General features: G+C 31.1%; 2 protein-coding genes across 5 annotated transcripts in view; one reads left to right on the forward strand and one right to left on the reverse strand.

Annotated features, from left to right (window-relative positions):
* Positions 1-971: 971 nt before the first annotated feature.
* Positions 972-19,530, reverse strand: part of CngB (Cyclic nucleotide-gated ion channel subunit B) — a 31,759-nt gene continuing 13,200 nt past the window's right edge. The window contains exons 4-20 of one of the 4 annotated variants that reach the window (XM_074131781.1): positions 19,290-19,440; positions 15,623-15,680; positions 15,442-15,544; positions 15,219-15,349; positions 14,969-15,109; positions 13,400-13,659; positions 13,221-13,310; positions 12,935-13,122; positions 12,186-12,327; positions 11,945-12,104; positions 11,558-11,739; positions 11,262-11,425; positions 10,433-10,534; positions 10,239-10,350; positions 9,156-9,272; positions 7,993-9,025; positions 972-1,076 (exon numbers count right to left, since the gene is read on the reverse strand). In XM_074131781.1, coding sequence (XP_073987882.1) covers positions 8,894-9,025; positions 9,156-9,272; positions 10,239-10,350; positions 10,433-10,534; positions 11,262-11,425; positions 11,558-11,739; positions 11,945-12,104; positions 12,186-12,327; positions 12,935-13,122; positions 13,221-13,310; positions 13,400-13,659; positions 14,969-15,109; positions 15,219-15,349; positions 15,442-15,544; positions 15,623-15,680; positions 19,290-19,307 — 2,100 coding nt within the window. In that variant the 5' untranslated portion in view covers positions 19,308-19,440 and the 3' untranslated portion in view covers positions 972-1,076; positions 7,993-8,893. Of the gene's footprint in view, positions 1,077-7,992; positions 9,026-9,155; positions 9,273-10,238; positions 10,351-10,432; positions 10,535-11,261; positions 11,426-11,557; positions 11,740-11,944; positions 12,105-12,185; positions 12,328-12,934; positions 13,123-13,220; positions 13,311-13,399; positions 13,660-14,968; positions 15,110-15,218; positions 15,350-15,441; positions 15,545-15,622; positions 15,681-16,468; positions 16,623-19,289; positions 19,488-19,530 lie in introns of those variants that run through there. The other 3 variants (XM_074131780.1, XM_074131779.1, XM_074131783.1) reach the window with 3 other exon arrangements.
* Positions 3,319-5,878, forward strand: LOC141455611 (uncharacterized). The gene is made up of 3 exons (XM_074130792.1): positions 3,319-3,342; positions 4,873-5,564; positions 5,661-5,878. The coding sequence occupies exons 1-3, from the start codon at positions 3,319-3,321 to the stop codon at positions 5,794-5,796; spliced, it is 852 nt and encodes a 283-aa protein (XP_073986893.1). The 3' UTR covers positions 5,797-5,878.

Here is a 19,530-nt window from a genome sequence, read left to right on the forward strand (position 1 = left end):
TTTATAAATTTCCATATAAATATCAAATGATCATTCTTAACCTATAGAAAACAACTAATGCAAAATAGTTAATTTAATTAATTTACGGTTAATCGTTACTAATAGATTTAACACAGAAGAAAGGTTGGTCAATAAATCTATGACGCTCAATGGCACTTAAACTTGTACATCCATCACCTTATGGGCATTTTTGTATAATTCCACTTACTTATATTAAAAATTATGAATAAAATTTAAGTTAAATTATTTGGTGAGTTTAGGTAGAAAAACGTTTGTTTAAATACTTTTAAATAGTTTGTTTAAATTTGATACGTTTTTTCCAACGTCTGTAGACAGCATAAGCATAAGCTTTACTTTTACAAATTTGAACCAGAATTATCATATTTATATGTAATTTGTTTTGTAGTTAGTCTAATAAATGCTGTGATTTCATTATTTTCTATTTAGATACAAAACTCCATATTATATTATAGCAATATTAGTTTTTTAACTTATGAAAATTATAAAATACGAAAATAATATAACGAATTCTACTTTGATCAGAAGCTATATAAATATATTACGAATTCCATGAAGTAATTTAGATATTATGAGTAATGATTATGATTTAGATATAAGTAATTCAGTTATTTTTGGGGGCAATACAATAAAAGCAGTACATGAGGCAAACATTTCTGTATAAAGGGGGATAAAAAATAAAAAAAGCACAAAAACTTTGCCAGGTAGCTCAGAGTAACTAAACAATGAATTCTAATTTTTGCAATCACGTTTTTAACTTGCATAATGCCGAGTTACCGTATAAGGCTAATAATATTATTTCGTGCAGGTAAGTAAGTCGGGATGACTTTCAAAGTAGCAAGAAATATGAAGACTATTGTGTCATTTTACTCACCTCTTAGTCTCGAATAACAGAGCAACTTTTTTCTGTACTTAAAACTTATTATGAGGTTGAGTTGCTCATCTTTGAATGGTTCTTAGGTTTCTAAAACTTCACTTAGATATTTGTTGAATGTACGTGGACTGCGTTACTCTGGCCGACTTTTTCATGTTAGTATCACGTCTCCAACGAATCACTTCTAATACCAATAACATACATAAAAAAAATGTTTGGTTTAACTACGTTACTGCAAGTTGCTTCCATTACCTAATTAAAATGTGAATTTCTTGTATTGGTTGTTACGAAAAAAGAAATTTGGGAATGAATAATTAAAGAAATAGATAAATCAAACTATGAATCACCCACACAAAGGGTGACTCTATCTCGACTTTGTGAAATCGACTAACAATCAAACCATATGTCACTACCAGTCAAGAGGTTATCTTTAGGTTTCCTTTTTACAATCTGCCATAACATACGACTATAAATAGCAAGTCTAACTATATTCTGACCATAAACTGACAATAATAACTAAAGTAGAAAATCTATTTAAATAATAAAGTAAAAAAAAAAAAAAGAAATTAAAATTTAACAAAAACATTTAAGTGAATTTTTCATTGAGGGGGCCGAATGAATTTTTCATTTAGGGGGCCGAATTAATTTTTCATTTAGAGGGACCCAATTGTTTTCTAATAAAGTATCTTCAAATATTTTATTAGAATTTTTGACTTGAAGTAATTCAAATATAAAAAGTAATTCAGCCATTTAGAAACTTTTGAAAAAGCTTGCGTGTTTTATTCAAATTTTATTATATCATTATATAAAGGGTGGTCCATTTTAATCGAACCAATCGCTAATCACTAATAACTCTTTAGAAAACCGGAAATCCGGAAAAATCCATTAAATAAACTATGTTTTTTTGCCTAGTTTTCAAATTTTTCACCCCATATTCATTTTTGGCGGAGTTACGGCCAAAAAACTGATCGGGATTTCATAAGAACCACTGGGTTTAACAATGATTATGAAAACTACATAAAAAATTGTGAAAAATGATCCCGATTCGATATCCCTAATATTTGTCGAGATATTTAAGATCAAAGTTACAGTTTTATCCATTCGTGATCGGTTTTCGATATTAATTTTCCACCAGAAATACACGTTTTGGGAGGTCCTCTGACTGCAAAAAATGTTATTTGTGACGCAAAGAACAAAAATAATAATAATTGAAGATTTTTAAAAACATAGTGTAATTTAATGGTTGTGGGAGAATCAGGATAAATTTGTTTTATCATCAAATAAAAGCAACTATCACATCACCCCGTATTTAAGTCTTCTTGACCTATTATTACGTTAAGAATATCTTGCCAGGGTGTTGGTCTAGGGGTCATAATATGAATGAATGCATGCATCCGCGGGGATTCGAAGTGGGATCTACATTTTTTTAAAAACCTTCAATTATTATTATTTCTGTTCTTTGCGTCAAAAATAACGTTTTTTTGCAGTGAGAGGACCTCCCAAAATGTGTATTTCTGGTGGAAAATTAATTTTGAAAACCGATCACGAATAGATAAAGCTGTAACTTTGATCTTAAATAACTAGACAAATATTAGGCATATCGAAACGAGGTCAACGTCATTTTCACAATTTTTTTATGTAGTTTTCATAATCATTGTCCAAACCAGTGGTCTTTATGAAACCCCGATCAGTTTTTTGGCCGTAACTCTGCCAAAAATGAAAATACAGCATCGGGATGGAAAATTTGAAAACTAGGCAAAAAAACATACTTTAATGGATTTTTCCGGATTTCCGCTTTCCTAAGTTATTAGAGATTGGTGCGTTTTAAGTAGATCGCCTTGTATATATCAGCAATTATTTCATTTAAGTAATTTTACAGCATTAAATTTTCATTACTATAAAGAATTTATTGGATGTCACAGACTGTTGTGCTGGCCATTTTTATCTACAAAATATTAGTTCACTGTTCAAATATCAACACGTTTTAACCTCTCTTCTTATGAGTAAAATGAAACCCAATAAAAGACATTGCAAATTCTAATGAAATCTAAATTGAAGAAATTCTAAAGAAAGTGAAATCTAGATTGTTTTTATTTCAACAAAAGCTGACAAAGTAGACAAAGCTTAGAGGAGACTTAAATAATACTAAACTAAATTTCTACACAAGCAAACAAAATCTGCAAATTGAAAAAAATATTGAATATCCTCTAATTGTTCTAAAATGTCGACTTCGTAATTACTTCCACATTAATCGTCATTTAATTCAATAATGAATTAACACCTCTTAAAACTATTGTGATGCCTAAGGGTTTTCTTCTCCCAATGAAGGTGAAGCAACCCTACACTTTCACTAATAGTATATATATATATATATACATACTTAGTGTAAGAGGTAATAACAAGTTTAGTGTTCAAGCAAAGAAAGCATGGAGCAGCTGTTGGTCTTACAGGTAAAACTAGAGTGATTTCTGTTCTTCATAGAAATTTGTCTCCCTTTTCGTTTTATTTTTATCCAACCACCTTTTTTAAATATAATTTTCCAAAGAATATTAAATGACAAGAAATTATAACACTTTCGACTTTCCAGAAAATTGAAACTAGTCAAGCTGTATTCGAACATTTTAGGAAATCTATTCTTTTTTCTTTTCATATCTCTGTAAAAGAAAATATCGCGACCAGTTGATTTTAGAATTTAATTTTCATCTGAATAAAAACACGTCGTAAGATTCCCTGGGAGTAAGAAAAGTAGGTAAATTACGTCATAGTTTAGTAAGCGTAAATGGAAAAAAGCAAAAAGACCAAGTTTAAAATCTGGTTTTGGAACCACCAAAATAGCTAGACGTTAAGGTGTGCCCAACATATCAACCGAATGTACCACATAACTAAAATGATTTTTCAGTTATTTTTACTAAAATACATAATATAAACTACGTAACGCACATTTAGTATATTATTAGTAAATAGAATACTGTTTAAAGGACACCTCGGATATTTAAGATATCGGTTTAATAGAAAAACTCTAAATTTCTAGTTTGATCATTTATTAGTCCTGATGGTTATTTCTATTATTTTTAAGTAATTAAGTTAGTTACAAATTTGAGGGAGAACTACGACAATATCTTAAAAGAAAAATTCAGTCTTTTTTTAAAGAAGTAGTTTCATTAGTAACGCAAAATATTACCTAGATCTTTGTCTCTCTGTCTATTGTTTTCTTTGGGTATAAAATTATGTTTTCTTAATTTCTAAGTGTTAACTGAAGTTTAACACTCGAGGAACGGGCCCAAGCAGCGGTATGACTGAAACTAAAGCAGCAGTTACCGGTACACTGTTTTTTTTTTTTTTCTTTTTATTAAATTACAACGAAGATAAAAGAGTAATGCTAAAGGAAGACTAGAAATTTTAACAAAGGACCTTACCAGAAATGGGGATACAACGAAGATACTGCTTTTAAACGGCTGAAAGAAAAGTTTCTACTCTTTAAAACTTTATAGCGCTCAGGTGCAGAAAGTTAAGCCAGGAACAATCTTCAAAGATTGAAGGTAAGCTCCAGAGATCTTCCATGATTTCAGACGAGGCAGAGAACTAAAGAGAAAAGGGCACAAACTTTACTTAGCTTCAGTCCCTAACCTCCTTCATTCAACAACTGGAAGCGAAAAGATTAGGGAAACGAGAGGAGAGGGCTTTGTCCATTGCTCTTTTCTTCTCAATTCACTTAGCTAGGCAAAGCGGTAATGCAGCATTTCAAGTGAGGAGGTCTGCTTTTCTAAATATGAAACATTGGGTGTAGGAGGTAAACGAAATTTATACTTAATAATTTATATTTATTACTTTCATACTAATCGTGAAAATTTAAGCCATAGTCTCAGTAGCGTTAAAGCTATCAGAAGTGCTTCCTTTATTACAACTCGTTGGTCGCATAAGATTTAAATTCAAGTTTACATTTCTAAAAAAAATGCATTAAAAATATATTTTGTTTAAAGACCGCGCTGTGCATCAACATAGTCTTCAGTCAGCAATCTGCACAAACTTTTGACTTAAGGAATATACAACCAATATACCGAGAAATAAAAGGCTTGCCAAGCAATCAACAAGGATTTATCATCTCTCATCCCAGTTACCAACAAGATCATATTGCAGAATTAACACCAGAACAAAAAGAACAAATAAAAGCGCAAGAAGATTTTAGAAGAGCTGTGGCTGAAGCTAACAGACAGAGGATCAATGGCGGTGAAGTTAAAACATTCTTCCAAGAATTACCGTTTATAGTAGAGACTCCGTCTACAACTTTTACCGAAAGATCTGGTGAGGACATTTTTGAACAATATCCCCTAAACGGTGGACCGTCTCTTCAACAAACATCATCTTCTTCAAATTTTGAATTGCTAAGAGTTCCAGAATCTGAACTAAACCTACGGAATACCATAGAAAATTTGAATCCCGTTGAAGAAATCCAAACGCAACAACATTTCGATGCCCAGAAGTTCAGAGAGCAAGCGGAAAATGCAAGGTATAGTTTCAAAGCAGCTGTGGCTGATTCAGTAAATGATAATACTCAAATCAGGCAAGAAACTAGAGATGGACTCAAATTACGAGGTCTGTATTCCTACAGCGATGGTTACTTTAGAAGAACCGTACATTATGTAGCAGATGAACATGGATATAGAGTGGTCAAGTAAGCTAATCATTTTTTTTCAATTATAGAAAATTCTTTTACTATTACTAGCCAATCCTAACTTACAAAAAACAAATTAATATACTAATTTTTTAGAGAAGAAAATGAACCTATTGGTACCGGACCACGCATAAATCCAACAGGAAAAGTGGATGTCAGCACCCATGTTGCCGGAAGCTCTTTAGAGTACACTATTAAGGGTGAAAATCTTCCTCCTTCCAAGCACATCTAGGAACTCATGGAAGAATGTGAAAAAATCAACTAAAAAAAAAAAATTAAACGCAACCAAAACTTATAAAATTTAGATCGAAATCTTGACATTGTATAAGTTATAAATAATGCGTCCTCTTTACGTATATATGAACTGTACATTTATACAGTGATGAAATGTAAATATGAAATTCACAAAACGTTAAAGTAGGAAATGATATGTATATAGCGTAAAAGTTATACATTTCTGTTTCTAACTTATTGATCTATGTGCATATTATTATTTGTAAATTAAAACGGTCTTACGACGAAACAATAAGGATAACTTCTAATTTGTGATCATGGACGATTTAAAGTTTTCGTACAGTTTCAGGATGTTTTGCAAAACAGTGAGAGATGAAAATCAACCGCAGAAAGGAAAAAAAAAAACTGACAAGTAATTAATAATGTTACCAAAATTTGCGGACACTTAATAAAAAAAAAAATAAAGTTATCTAATAAGATTAAGAAAATTAAACGATGTATTGAAAGATAAAATGGCGTTTCTCCATTAAAGTCGTAAGAAAACCCATTAAATAGACAAAAAAATACCTGACATCAAAATAGTCTTAAAAATAGCTCTCTGACCAGGGGCTAAACAAAGGTTTGTGAAAGCTGTGTGAGATACACATTTTTCCATCAATCACAACAATAATATCTTTAGTTTAAATAATAATTTCTCTCTATATTGCAAATAAGTAATATCAAAGATATATTCTTAAAGGCAAGCAACATCGAAAAAGTTATTATTAGATAAAAAGATATAATAAAGTATAACTTTTACAGAAATATAATGCACAACAAAAATTTAAACAAATAAATACACAAAAGAAACATAAATTTTTAGAATCAAGAAATTGGATTCAATAAAAATTATTAGTTCTCTTTTCTCTGTGACTTCAATGAACATAACTTTTTCTTTTAATAATCATTATTACGGTTAAGGTATATTATTAAAATTTATAAATAAAATAAAATTCTGTAGTTTAAACTAAATTAATCACGAGGGAATATGTAATGTAAAAGTTAAATGATTATTTAAAAACAAAAATGAATTATAAGATTTAGTTTACACCACATTTTCGTTCATGTTCACGTTTTAGTTCGCACAATTATATATACAGGATGTCCCAAGCTATATGGATAACGACATTTTCTCGGAAACTAAGATAGCTAGAAAAAAACTAAAAAATACGTGTTCCCTTAGTTTTTTGTTAGGAATCCAAATTTACATTGTAAATTTTTTTCGGTGCTTCCAGAAGCGAGATACAGGCACCAACTTCATTTTTTCAAATGAGGAGGTGGGGTTTTTATTTCAGAAATTGATTCCTCTATTTTTTTAAAGAAACTTTTACTCGAACGGTTTTTTTCTGTGAGCGATATTTTAGAAGTTCTGAATGAAAACATGATTCTTATAAGAAATGTCAAAATGATAATATTATAACGGTTTTTTGATTGAATAAGAAGAAAAGTACTATTTTATCATAAATTTTACTCCTCATTAATATTACAGATTATGCTCGAAATGGCCTCCACCATTAGAGATGCATAGACATGCACTTTCCTGCCCCTTACTGCCAAAGAAATAGATTCAGCTTTAACCGACAAAAAAGGGGAAGCACCGAAAAAAATTTACGAAGTAAATTTGGATTCCTAACAAAAAACTAAGGGAACACGTATTTTTTAGTTTTTTTCTAGCTATCTTAGTTTCCGAGAAAAAGTCGTTATCCATATAGCTTGGGACACCCTGTATATATATAATATATAATTCGCAAAATTATATATATTTTCTATTTATTTACACATTCTCATCTGTGTATTTCATTGGTATGTAATAGTTGTTGCATTTTTTTTTCTGGAAAAGGTTTCTATAGATTTTCTGTTGTGTATCAACATAAATCGTTGTACCCAAATTGGTAACATTCGCCATAGCGGTTGGCTCTTTTCAAATACAAGTATAATTTTCTTTTAAAAAAAATAATTTATATAATTTTCTTTTGGAAATATCAATGTTAGTATTTATTGAAAATACATTTTAAATTTGCAGCGAAATAGAATGACTAGTACAATAAATAAATAAATAATTTAACTTCACACATTAATTAGTTTCCATACAACTTTGTGCATGTATGTCACTTAAGTTCACAATAAAAAGTAAAACACTTCAAAAAATACATACCTAATCATATTGTGACACAAGAGATGACTAATTGGTTTCCATACATCGTTCTTGCTCGAAGTCATACAAATAATCTATTCCACTCTTCCTTGCCAATCAAAAATTGGATGCCCATTTGGGTTCTGACTTGTAAGTTTTGGCAGTAATTGCAACTATTTCAGCGTAATTTCTCTTCTGAGCTGAAACTAGCTCATTTTTTATTTTGTAACTTTGTTGTAAATGAGATAGCTTGTTACTAACGACAAATTTGACATTATCCAAGAAGTTTCATCAGAATCTGATGTTTTAAATAAATTGGATCTACTTGAATAAGATGAATTAATATGGAAATCAATCAAACTACACAGATCAAATGAAATTTTCTTCATTCTGTTAGTTTTCTCAATCTTTTCATCATCTGGTACAAGTTCCAGATGCGGATAAATCCAAACTTTCAGAATTGTCATTTTTAAAGGCATTAAAGTCATCTCTTGCAGTATCATTCTCAATAAGATATTGTATAAATAATTAACGGTTCGATTATAAAAGGAAAATCTGGTGGTATTGTGTCTATAATTTAAATTCGGCATTTGCTCTTTTGAAATAAAACCATTATGAATCCATTTTAATAGTAATTTCAATTGAATGATGAAATAAAATTTATAGGGATTATTTTCCTATCCATTAATAAAATAGAATAGTTTTTTATTTTGTTTTGTTTTTTCTTTAAATATGTTTAACATAGAATTCTATATAAAAATAGATTCACTAAATGAATTCAAAAATGTTATCTAAAATTCTTTAAGGAAAACTATAAATTTCATTTTACTTCACAACTTTTCCCCTAACTACATATATCTATTACTAGGGAATAAAATTATTCGAAAATATATATATATATATTTTTTGTTAATTACCTAAACTAATTACACATTTCTCTATGAACAGTGACATTACACTGGAAGGTAGGTGTTTCTGATGCACTTATTTTAAACTCACGATCCAAAAAGCCAAGCATGCCCAAATCCACTGAATGACATCTTAAAGCAGTATCCTGTAATGAAAAATTATGAATTAAAAAGAATCTTTAAAACTTCTCAACCATTCTGGGCAAACATTTATTGTGATTTTGTAAATAATCAAAACCTAATCTAATCTACATAATAATATGAACAAAGTCTCACAATTGGATCATCTACTGTTTCATTGTGCGTAGTATTCAGCCGGCGAGTTCTACCTCGTGGTGCAGATTTTGATCCATATTTTAACAATTTAGCTGTTCCTGAATTCGGTGGCAACATCTAACACATACAATTAATTGAATTAAAAATATTTTCAAGTACATAAAACGCTTTTTTTAAAACGATCCGCAATATGATTGATGACTACAAACGATATTATAACAATCTTAAGACTTGTTCAAGGAAATAAAAGCGTACGAGTTGCTGAAGCCCTGCGTTTGTGAATCATTTGTACAAAAGAACAGTGAAATTTGATGAGAAACTCCTGAGACAGGTGACAAAGATTGGTCGCAATTAAATAGCCTTTCCGTTTTGAGTAAGATACAATTTGAAGAAAGATAGGAGTCGTACATTTTTTTTTTAGAGGTATAACTTGAAAAAAGAATAGCGTCTACCACATTTGCATAAAGCATAGTAGGATGAATCAGTCACCAAAAATAATGAACAGTGATAAAGCATAATGATTATTTAAGTGACGAAACAATCCCACTTAATAGTATCATTTAGGTTATTATATACAGAGCGGATTTGCTTAATTTAAATTATAAACATTTTAAATATGATTTTACATGCGATCTGTTGGGGATTTATGAAGATTGAAGATTTATTTCACTTTTTGGCAGTTTGCTCGGCACTAAGTGAGATAACAAAAACATTTTTTAATAATGAATACCTAACAAGAGACATATAAATGGAAAACATTTGGCCCTTTTATCAAATTATTGCAGATCTGCCTACATTTAATTTACCAATCCAAGTTAGTACGAAATGTTAATAGAATTTATTGTTATCTATATTAGTTTTTTAATGCTGAATTTAATTATTTTAATTATTAGTCAAGACTCTCCTCTGACGGTCTACGACCATCCTACAGCCGATGGTTGTCTTAAGCGCCTGTTTATATTTACTTTAAACAGTTTTGCTACATGTATTTTATGCAAATTATTGTAAATGAATGCATATATATACATAGAAAAAGAATTTAATAAAGTCTTTTATGATTATTATTACTGTTATTTGTTATACCTTCATTATGATTGGTAGTAATTTAGGCTGCTTAGAAAGAGGTCCAGGATTTCCAATTAAAACCTCTGCTCTAGTCCTGCGCTCCCTAGCTGCATTTTGTCTAACCAGGTTTCTATTTAATTAGAAAAATAAACCATTCAGAGATAACCAAAAGCAAATACTGTGTCAGTTATTTGTTCTCAAATTTGACTTACTTAGCTTTCTTCCTTAGTATCTCCTGAGCGTTTGGATGGAAGCGAAGTGCTTCATTAAGATCATCTTTACTCAGTACAAACAAATTTGAGTAACCATTCGATCTGAAACACCCAGTTGATATTTTCAAGGGAGAAAAAAAGAAAAAAAACATACAAAATAATTTAAATTATTATTAATAAACAGGGATGTCGCTCCATTATAGCGAGACGGCATGGCGTAGAGTATTCTCGGTAAAATTAGGCCCAGGTCGAAGTTTAGATTAAACTTCTATTAAAATCAAGTAGATCCCTTAAGGTTTTTGAAGAAACTAATTATTAAGAACATCTTCCTTAGGTCCTCCTCAAATAATGTTATAAATAATAGGATGAAAAAGTAAATGCCAATTTCAGTCATATTTTGAATTTTTTATTGTGCCAAATTTTCGATCTAGGTACTGGGTCATCTTCAGGGCTAATTGACAAGGTAATATTTTTACATCATTAAAGGGTTGGTGTGTCTTCTGTCTTATCTGCTCATAGACAATTTGTCAATTAGCTTGAAGATGACCTAATCCCTAGGTCGAAAGCTCGGCACAATAAAAACTACAAAATATGATTGAAATTGGATTTTATTTTTTCATCCTTTTGAAGCAATGAATCAGTCACCAAAAAATAATGAACAGTTATAAATAATTAAATAATAATAATAATGCGTGAATGCAGAAGTTCCTTGACATACAATGTAATGTAGCTTCAGGTGCACAAATTAATTGACTCAGGAATTTAAATACGTTAAAATTTTTGTGTTAGACTTCTTATCCCCTACAAAATTCTACAAAAATTAATATACCTTACATCGGCCGTTCTTCTATTGCCACCGGAAATCTCCAACAAACTAATTTCACCAAAAACTGAACCTTCTGTAAGGGTAGCCAGTACTTCGTGGCCATCTATGCCGGTTACAACTTGTACTTGTCCGCTCTTAACTATGTACATTTCACGACCAACTTCACCCTAACATAAAAATCCATCGAAAATAATATTTGGAATCAAGAAAAACATAAAAATGGTTCTAGTGATTTGAAACTATACGACACTAAGTAAAAAGCTCAAGAAAAACAATTTAAAAGATACTAATTAATAAACCTTTCTACAAATGTAATCTCCAGGTAGGTACAGTACTGGTCGAAGTTTCAACACAAGTTCCCGCAGTAATGCTTCATCACAATCCTTGAACAGCTGCACTTTGTTCAACGTCGAAATGTGCACATTAATTGCCACATCAGTTTTCATTTTATGAGGCAGCGTATCCAACACACGTGATTCATCTGGAAACGGGGGTCAGTCATCTGTGGAGAGTTTAACACTGGCCTGTACATCTTATTATTAAAACAAGTGCTTGTCTTAACTGAGAGAGTTGAGTGCTAGACAATCCTCTAAAATGCTATGTTAATTTTCACAAAAAAAGAAGGTGATAATCAGATTCGCGATATATTATTTCATAATTATTAAGAGTGTTTTAAGAAAACGGACCGAGTGTGTGCTGTTGTTGCCAAGTATACGAGAACCAAGTTTTCACCCTTTCCAATAATCGTGGCGGTAGATTTAACTTTCTTAAATGATGTAAAGTTTCATCCATGAGTTTGCGATATTCAGTTTGCGTTCTTGTAGCGGTGGCAATAATGTCTCTAATCTAGATTATTATTAAAAATATCACGTTATCGTTAGACTTTTAAGCAAAGAAATCTTGATAAAAAAGAAGAGTATAGAATACCTGTCCAATAAGTATTGCGAAAACAAAAACTCCCATTAGCCAACTAGCAGTCATGAAAAGATATTCTGCTTCATTTTCTGGACGAGGATTTTTACCAATAGAAGTAGCTGTTTTCACAGCAAAGTAGAAACATCGAATGTATCTGGAATGAGAGAAGTTATAAACATTTTCATTGATCGGTACAGCAAATGTTCCAGCGCATATTGCTTACTTTTGATAAAGCAGTGAATTTAGCTAGTTCCACACCTAACTAAATGTATTTTTCATGAAAAAGATATCAAACGAGTATACTTCGCTATAAATTATATAAAGAGAATCGAATTAGCACATAATGTGTAATTCACTTTAAGAAATGAAATTGTTAATGCAAAGCTTTTAATCTGGGCATAATAAACTAAAAGTTTATGAACTGTAGCTGAATTTTCTAATAACATTATATGCCAACGAAATTTGGGCTCTAAGGTGTGCGGAAGAAACCTAATCGTTAAAGAATTTGTTAACAACAGAACAGAACACGGATAATGAAAGAGTAACCGTGTGAATAAATGTCTATCTCTCTAATAATATAATTTACTAATGTAATGCGCATTATTTTTTGATCATGGAGATATGAAAAGCCTCGTTTAGAGTTATAACCAGGTATACTCACTGGAACGCTAAGATCAATTTATGGAGCTCAAAAAGTTGGCCAATAGGGACATAATTTAAAAGAATAATTTGATTTGAAAATGTAAACAGTTATATCTTACGCATTTCCTTCTCCATTAAAAACCCAATGATTGGACGCAATACCTTCGTTTACTGATACTGCATAATAGGCGCAAGCATTTAAATGCACTAAATACAGCATGTATGTCAGCGTGCGTGCCACTCTTACGATATATGGAGATGGTGAAACTTTGTCAAAATGGTTGAAGAACTCCCAGAAAGAATGTATCTATAAATTAAATAAATAAAAATAGATAATGACCAAATTTGCTTATATAATAATAATAAAAAAAAAATGTATGAAACTTTTTTATTGAAGGAGGTCACCTTCAATAGTCGAGGTAGCCGAAGAAGTGGTTGATTGGGACCAAAATATAGATAAAGTAGATCAAGAGGGGTCAATGACAAAATATCCATCTGGAATCATATGAGCATAAAATAAACTTCTAACGTAAATACAGGTACTAATGCATACAAACATTTTATAACAGTTTGATCAATCTCACCAAGAATTCCGTTTTACGGATATAGTTTTTCCTCGTATCTCTGATGCAACGAACCCAAAAACCGTCTTCTAAATATGCAATCCTGGGTTTGATAAATGCCATATCCAAAAAGTAAATAGCATCCATAGAGTAATCAAGTGCTAACCAGGTAATAATATTCTCTGGAGTTTGATATGGAAAGGTGGTTCTTAATGGTATGACAAAACAATTGTACAAATAACTAAGTGTAACCAGCGTCAACCAAGTGATGTACAAACAACCTGTAAGTAGAATTTAATAAAATAAAATAATGTGCTTTATGATGAGCAAAACAAAATCCAAAAATCTAGTGTGAAAAAAATTACACACAATTTTTTTTTTAACTTTGTCACAGAAAAAAAAACAAATTTTAGTTTTTAAGCTTCAATTTTGTGCTATTTCAATTTAATTTTAAACAGCTATATATGGCGCTAATGACCAAGATGTTGATGCGCCGAAAAAAAAAAAAACAGCTATATAAGGAAAGGAAATAAAACAAATCTAAAGAAACATGTTAACAATAAAATTCGGAATTTGAAAAATACGCATTTCTGAAAACTGATTTTATTCGGATTTATCGAACATGTTAAATTCTTTTACTTATGTCACCAATTATTAATACTTTAATATCATTTAAGAAAAAATTAAACACTTTAGGAAAACCCTTTTCCCCAGAAAACTCTCACAATCAATTTTATTACAATAAGTGCCAACCAAAACTGCTAGTCCATACACGTTAAATTCATACTAGACATTTAATAAAATATCTAAGATATCTTTTTCGTGAAATCGACAACTTAAACAACAAATTTTATTACGTGCTGTTTGGTAAAAGAATGAAAACTCAATTTAAAATAGTGAGTGGCGATCTCGTACTTTCTTTTAACCAAGCAGTAATAGAAAATAATTGAAATCGGTTTTCATATATAACTTCAGTTTGAATTTCAATAATGGAATTAATAACTACTCAAGCAGAAAGATGTTCGGCAATGGCCAGAGAAATTCTTCTATCGAGAGATTGTTACGCTCTACGTTTCGGGTACCATTGGTGAACTTCACCAGAGGCTTCAGGAAATCGAAAACAAAATTTACTTAATATACAAAGAAATTAAGGTGTTATCATTCATATGAGAGAAGGCCCTAAGAATATATAAAGAAAAATAAAATCAGCAAACCAAGCCCAATCTTCGGCGAAAAATGAACAATAACAACCCAAGCTCTTCTACCTGCTCCTGCAAAAAGTTCTGATCATAAACTCTTCACATCCTAAACAATCCTCTATCTACAAAACTTTATAAGTGGCGTCTGGTATTAGCCTCATTAGTCACCGCTGTTGGCTCCTTTATCTGCAATGCTCAGTAAGTGATACAACCGTGAGTCTGAAAGATTACTGTGACAATCACAAAACCATCCTACTATCAGCTCTGTCTAATCAACAACCGCGACATAAAGAGACATTAAGAAAGTATAAAAACATTCTCTGGTTATTGCCGAATTTCCTTTTCAATAGCAATGTAGAGTCTTACGAATTAAAAAGCAACAACATCTTACTTTGAGGTTCAACAATAGCTCTAGAAGTCTCCGTTGCAGCTGCAGTTGCTAGCCATTCTCGAGATAATGTGTTCATCATTTCAGCTTCCCCAGCTGATGTCTGAGTTGCAGGAGGAATAGCTGCCTTAATGCTTAGATCTTCTACATCACAAATTTTTTTACAAGTAAATTAAAATTGAAATGACGGGGACTCCCTTAAAGATATCGATTTAAACCATCAAATTTTTGAAAGTAATTATGAATTAATTACCAGGTTCTGAGCTAATAGTTGACGGAGTTGGTGGTAGTTCGAATTTACTTTTTACTCTCTGAGTTCTCTCTCTAAAGGACTGGGCTAAATGTCTAAATCTTCTACTGATAAGCTCGTCATCTTTGTCTAAACTGTAAATAATTATTTGTCATAATTTAGATGTAATAATTATTTAGGATAATGCATAGTAAAACTGAAAGGCTAGCATCATTAATTAACTTACACCTGGTATGCCTGTTCGTCATGGGTCGACGAACCAGATGACGACAATGAGTCTTCAGCCTCATCGTCCCGTTCATCAACTGTTGACGAAGGCAACTCCATACCTGATAGTAATTAATTAGTCAACTTAACATGAGGAATGAAATATACTCAGTAAGTTAAACGAAAATAAAATTCTTTACCTTCCTGTTCAATCTCAACCAGTTGTTCAGTTTCTGTTTCCTCTTCATCGTCTGTTAGCTTCGGCAAATAAAAAAAATCTTTATGAGGATGTAAAGTAAATAGATAACAGTTCAAATAAAATTTTACATTTCTTGAATTCAAGATAGAATTACTTTGATTAGGCCAGGTTATAAAAGTACATTTACTGCTTTACGTTGTACTCTTAAACACTTACTAAAAATTACAATTCTAAGCAACGAAAAAATAAAAACATTGTTTAATGTTACTTGGTTTTAAACTAATGAAAACACTCTCATGATTTTTTCTGGCTACAATTCTTCAGGTTCTAACTTAGTTGCTTTCTTCAAATTCCGAATTTCAAAAATGTTTTTAATTACTGTTTCTGACTTGTACACTAAAAACATGTTTTTCTAACCCCTGGCAGGTTTCTGTAGTTCATCCATCAAAAATTGTTCATCAGTTTAACAATAGTGTTTTCCTACATGTTTTGTGAGATAAAAGTGTTATGAAAGCAAAATACAGATTCATTCTGTACCCTTACAGAAGAATAATCTCTGATAATGGATGAAAATTCCAAACAAATAAAAACCATGAGTGTTAAGACGGATGAGTTAAAATCAACGATATTATCTAGCACTAAACATACTATTTTATTATATTCATGGCAGACGTACCCACATTAATCACCGAGAAAACTTCGAAAAATAAGTTAAAACTAGCTATAAGTTTGCTTTTCTGCTTAATTCAATCTTGGAATTTTAGCATTGTTAATGGGACTTAAGCTGATGCAAGAAGCTACAATGTAGTTCCCGAGAACCTTAAAACTAAATATTTGAGTCGCTTACTTGTTGATCACTTTTCATATTTGAACTCTGATTTGTTCGGTACAGGAAGATCTAGTGTTTAATGTACAGCTTTTACTATATGCCGGTGCCTTATCAGAGGCTCTAGAACATTTGAACTGAGAGAAGGTAATGTTAGGTATCCACAATGGTGGCCTAGTGCCACGACTATCTTGATTGCGTTTTCTATTTTCGTGGTTGAATAAAATTGGTTTAAATTATTTTATTTGTCTAAAATTAATTATTCAGGAACTTCAGTCGTGGGTATTACAAATAATAAATGTCTTTAATTTTTGTATTTTCTTTGTCCACAGTATAATAAAAAACAAGAAAAAGTACTCCTTCACTTCAAGAAAGATGATATTTGGTCCAAATGTAGAGAAAGAACTATTCTTTATTTGAGCCGAAGTTCATACAAATCTGAACATTGTGAGGCGAGAAATTGAGGGTCAAATTTGAGGGTTTTAGTAAGATACAAGATAACAAAACTTTAACTTGCTGTGACGCATTATACTACTGCTTCAAGAATGATGGTATTTGGCTCAAATGTAGAAATATAAATTCCTTTTATTCAAGCAATATTTCATACAGTTGTGTATATTGTTTGGCGATATCTTGGGGGTCTACTATCTGTGAACAACTTCTGGTTGAATTCAATTAACAGCACTTTTGGGGGAGTTAGGGTGTGGTTGGTCTTTTTTAATGTGCTTTTCCAGAGTACTTGATGGAAGTAACACCTATTTAATAAGTATGAGGATTAATCTAACCAAAATTCAATACTTTCTGACCGGAAGTTTATCTTTACTGAATTGAATTTTAATTTATAATATTAAAGTCATTCTGTTTTTTGTAAAAAATTCAATTTTCAAGAAACTTTATTGATGGTAGTTTAATTCAAGTCTGGTAGGACAGTTGTATAAGGGTTGATCGTCAAAAACGTGCACAAGAAAGCATAGCGTTGAAAACACCGAACTTTGACCATTTTTTTAAAATCGTTTTTGTATTTTTATACATATGTGTAAAAATAAAAATACTGAGTTAAAAAAAATAAAAAGAATTGAAAAGAATTTACTTTCTGAACAGCTAGCAAGTACTTTTTTTTGTACCAATGTAATAATTTTTAAAATGTTAATGCATGATTTATGATAAAACTTATACAGATAAGATAATCTGAAAATGAATACAAAACATGTGGGTTCGGCGCTTCTCTAAGATAAACGTGACCAAGATCTACAACACACGGTCCATCGGGATTTCATCACACGTCTTATGGTCATCTTAATACAGAGAACTCCATTGTACATCTATACATAACTTTCAGGTCGTACTGAAGCAGTCAGATATCTCGAGTGCCGCTTATACACAATAGAAATGGACGCACGTTCATTTTAATCTATATACATGATGCTAACATTTGTGCGAATAGTATTGGAGATTTTTAATTACAACTCTTTGCTACAAAACATGCTTGAAGTTGAATTGCAGTTAGTTTACAGTTAAAAGTTCTATTAGGTAGTTGAGTAGACTGGAACATAAGTGCGTAGAATATAAGTTGAAGTTGTCTAGTCACCTATACAGAGACTATAAGTTTTATTATGACTAAATGATGCTTTAGTTCAAGAAATTCAAAAAATTTTGTCCAAATAATGAAGTATTTCAAAATCGTCTACAGATGCTTTTTTATTGGGAATTTTCTTTTTTTTCAAAATGGCTTTTTAAAACAATTTTCTTCAAACTTAGCATTCGAATTACCTACCTATATTCCATTTAAGAAATGTTTTCCCAGAAAAATGGTTTTTTAACGACTTCTCAAGAAATTGCTATGATAAGCAAACTCTAAAGTGCTGTTTTGGAACAAACCAGAGGACTAAATATATTATAAAATTCTGTAATTGTTAGTAATTCTGTTAGTTTAGAGGAGGAAGGGCTATTTTTTAGAACTGAGTTTCAAGTTTTTTCTGCAATAAACTTACAATTTTCTAGAAATACTCTACAACGAATAGCCTTAAACTTGGTGGGCTAACAGCTAGTATTATTATAAATGCATCACGTTTAGTGAAAACAATTTTCCCAAAAATTTGGTTCAGGGGACATAGGCTTTATTCATGGATCTATCTATGGTGGCACTGCATGCGGTGAGCACACACACATACATATACACGCGCACAAGTATTTTACACAAATTTTTACGAAGTGGACAAGCCAGTTTTCAGAGATAATGGTATCCTGGACTAACAGCAAGTCTATTTACTGCCACTTCCAAAGATTGATATTGACCAAAATGGTATTTTTGGATTCTCTAGTAATGTTAAAAGTGATTGAATTTGTGGAATCCCCTGGTTAAAGTCTTGGATTTGAAGATTCTGAGAATTTTCCATAGACGTGCTACGCTAACATACAAAGACAAATCTATAGAAACCAACTTTTTTAAAGAAAAGGGATTCCAGAAAACAAATAATCTTAAAAAGGAAGTAGAAATTACTTGAATACAGGTTTATTAAATTAAATTTTAAGCCCATCTACCTTACGTGCTGTTTATTTTCTGTAAGAAGTGCAAGAGCATCCATTACAAAAGTGTATTCTTGTGCAACCTGCTCTTACATCGAAATATTATAAGGTACAGGTAGCCTTCAAAACTACGGGGTTTAATAAACTCAAACTGACAGAATGTTCATGAAAAAAAAAAAGAAGGAGATAAACAACAAGGAAGGAGTATGGAAATGGGAGTATTTTTAGAGTTATAGTGAACTTATATAATTTTTTATTTCGTCTATCGCGTCTTGGATGATTATATACATAAAAAAAAATAATACACTACACTTACCCTAATCTTATCCTCCATTGCTCTACAGCTGACTGCGTTGCTATGGATACGGGAAAGGATCTTTACGTGCCGGTCGATAATAGATGTCACAAGCTACCAAGAGATTTCATATCTGTCTCCCACTAGGGCATCATCGCACCAACAGATTACTCTGCTGAAGTAACCAGCATAAAGAAGCACTCAAAAATGAAATTAATCCTAAGAAACAATCCATTTACAAATAAGAATCGGAGCAAAGTTG

Source organism: Rhodnius prolixus, unplaced genomic scaffold (assembly GCF_049639745.1).
Source record: "Rhodnius prolixus isolate KJV_2025 unplaced genomic scaffold, Rpr scaffold_4, whole genome shotgun sequence".
NCBI lineage: Eukaryota > Metazoa > Arthropoda > Insecta > Hemiptera > Reduviidae > Rhodnius > Rhodnius prolixus.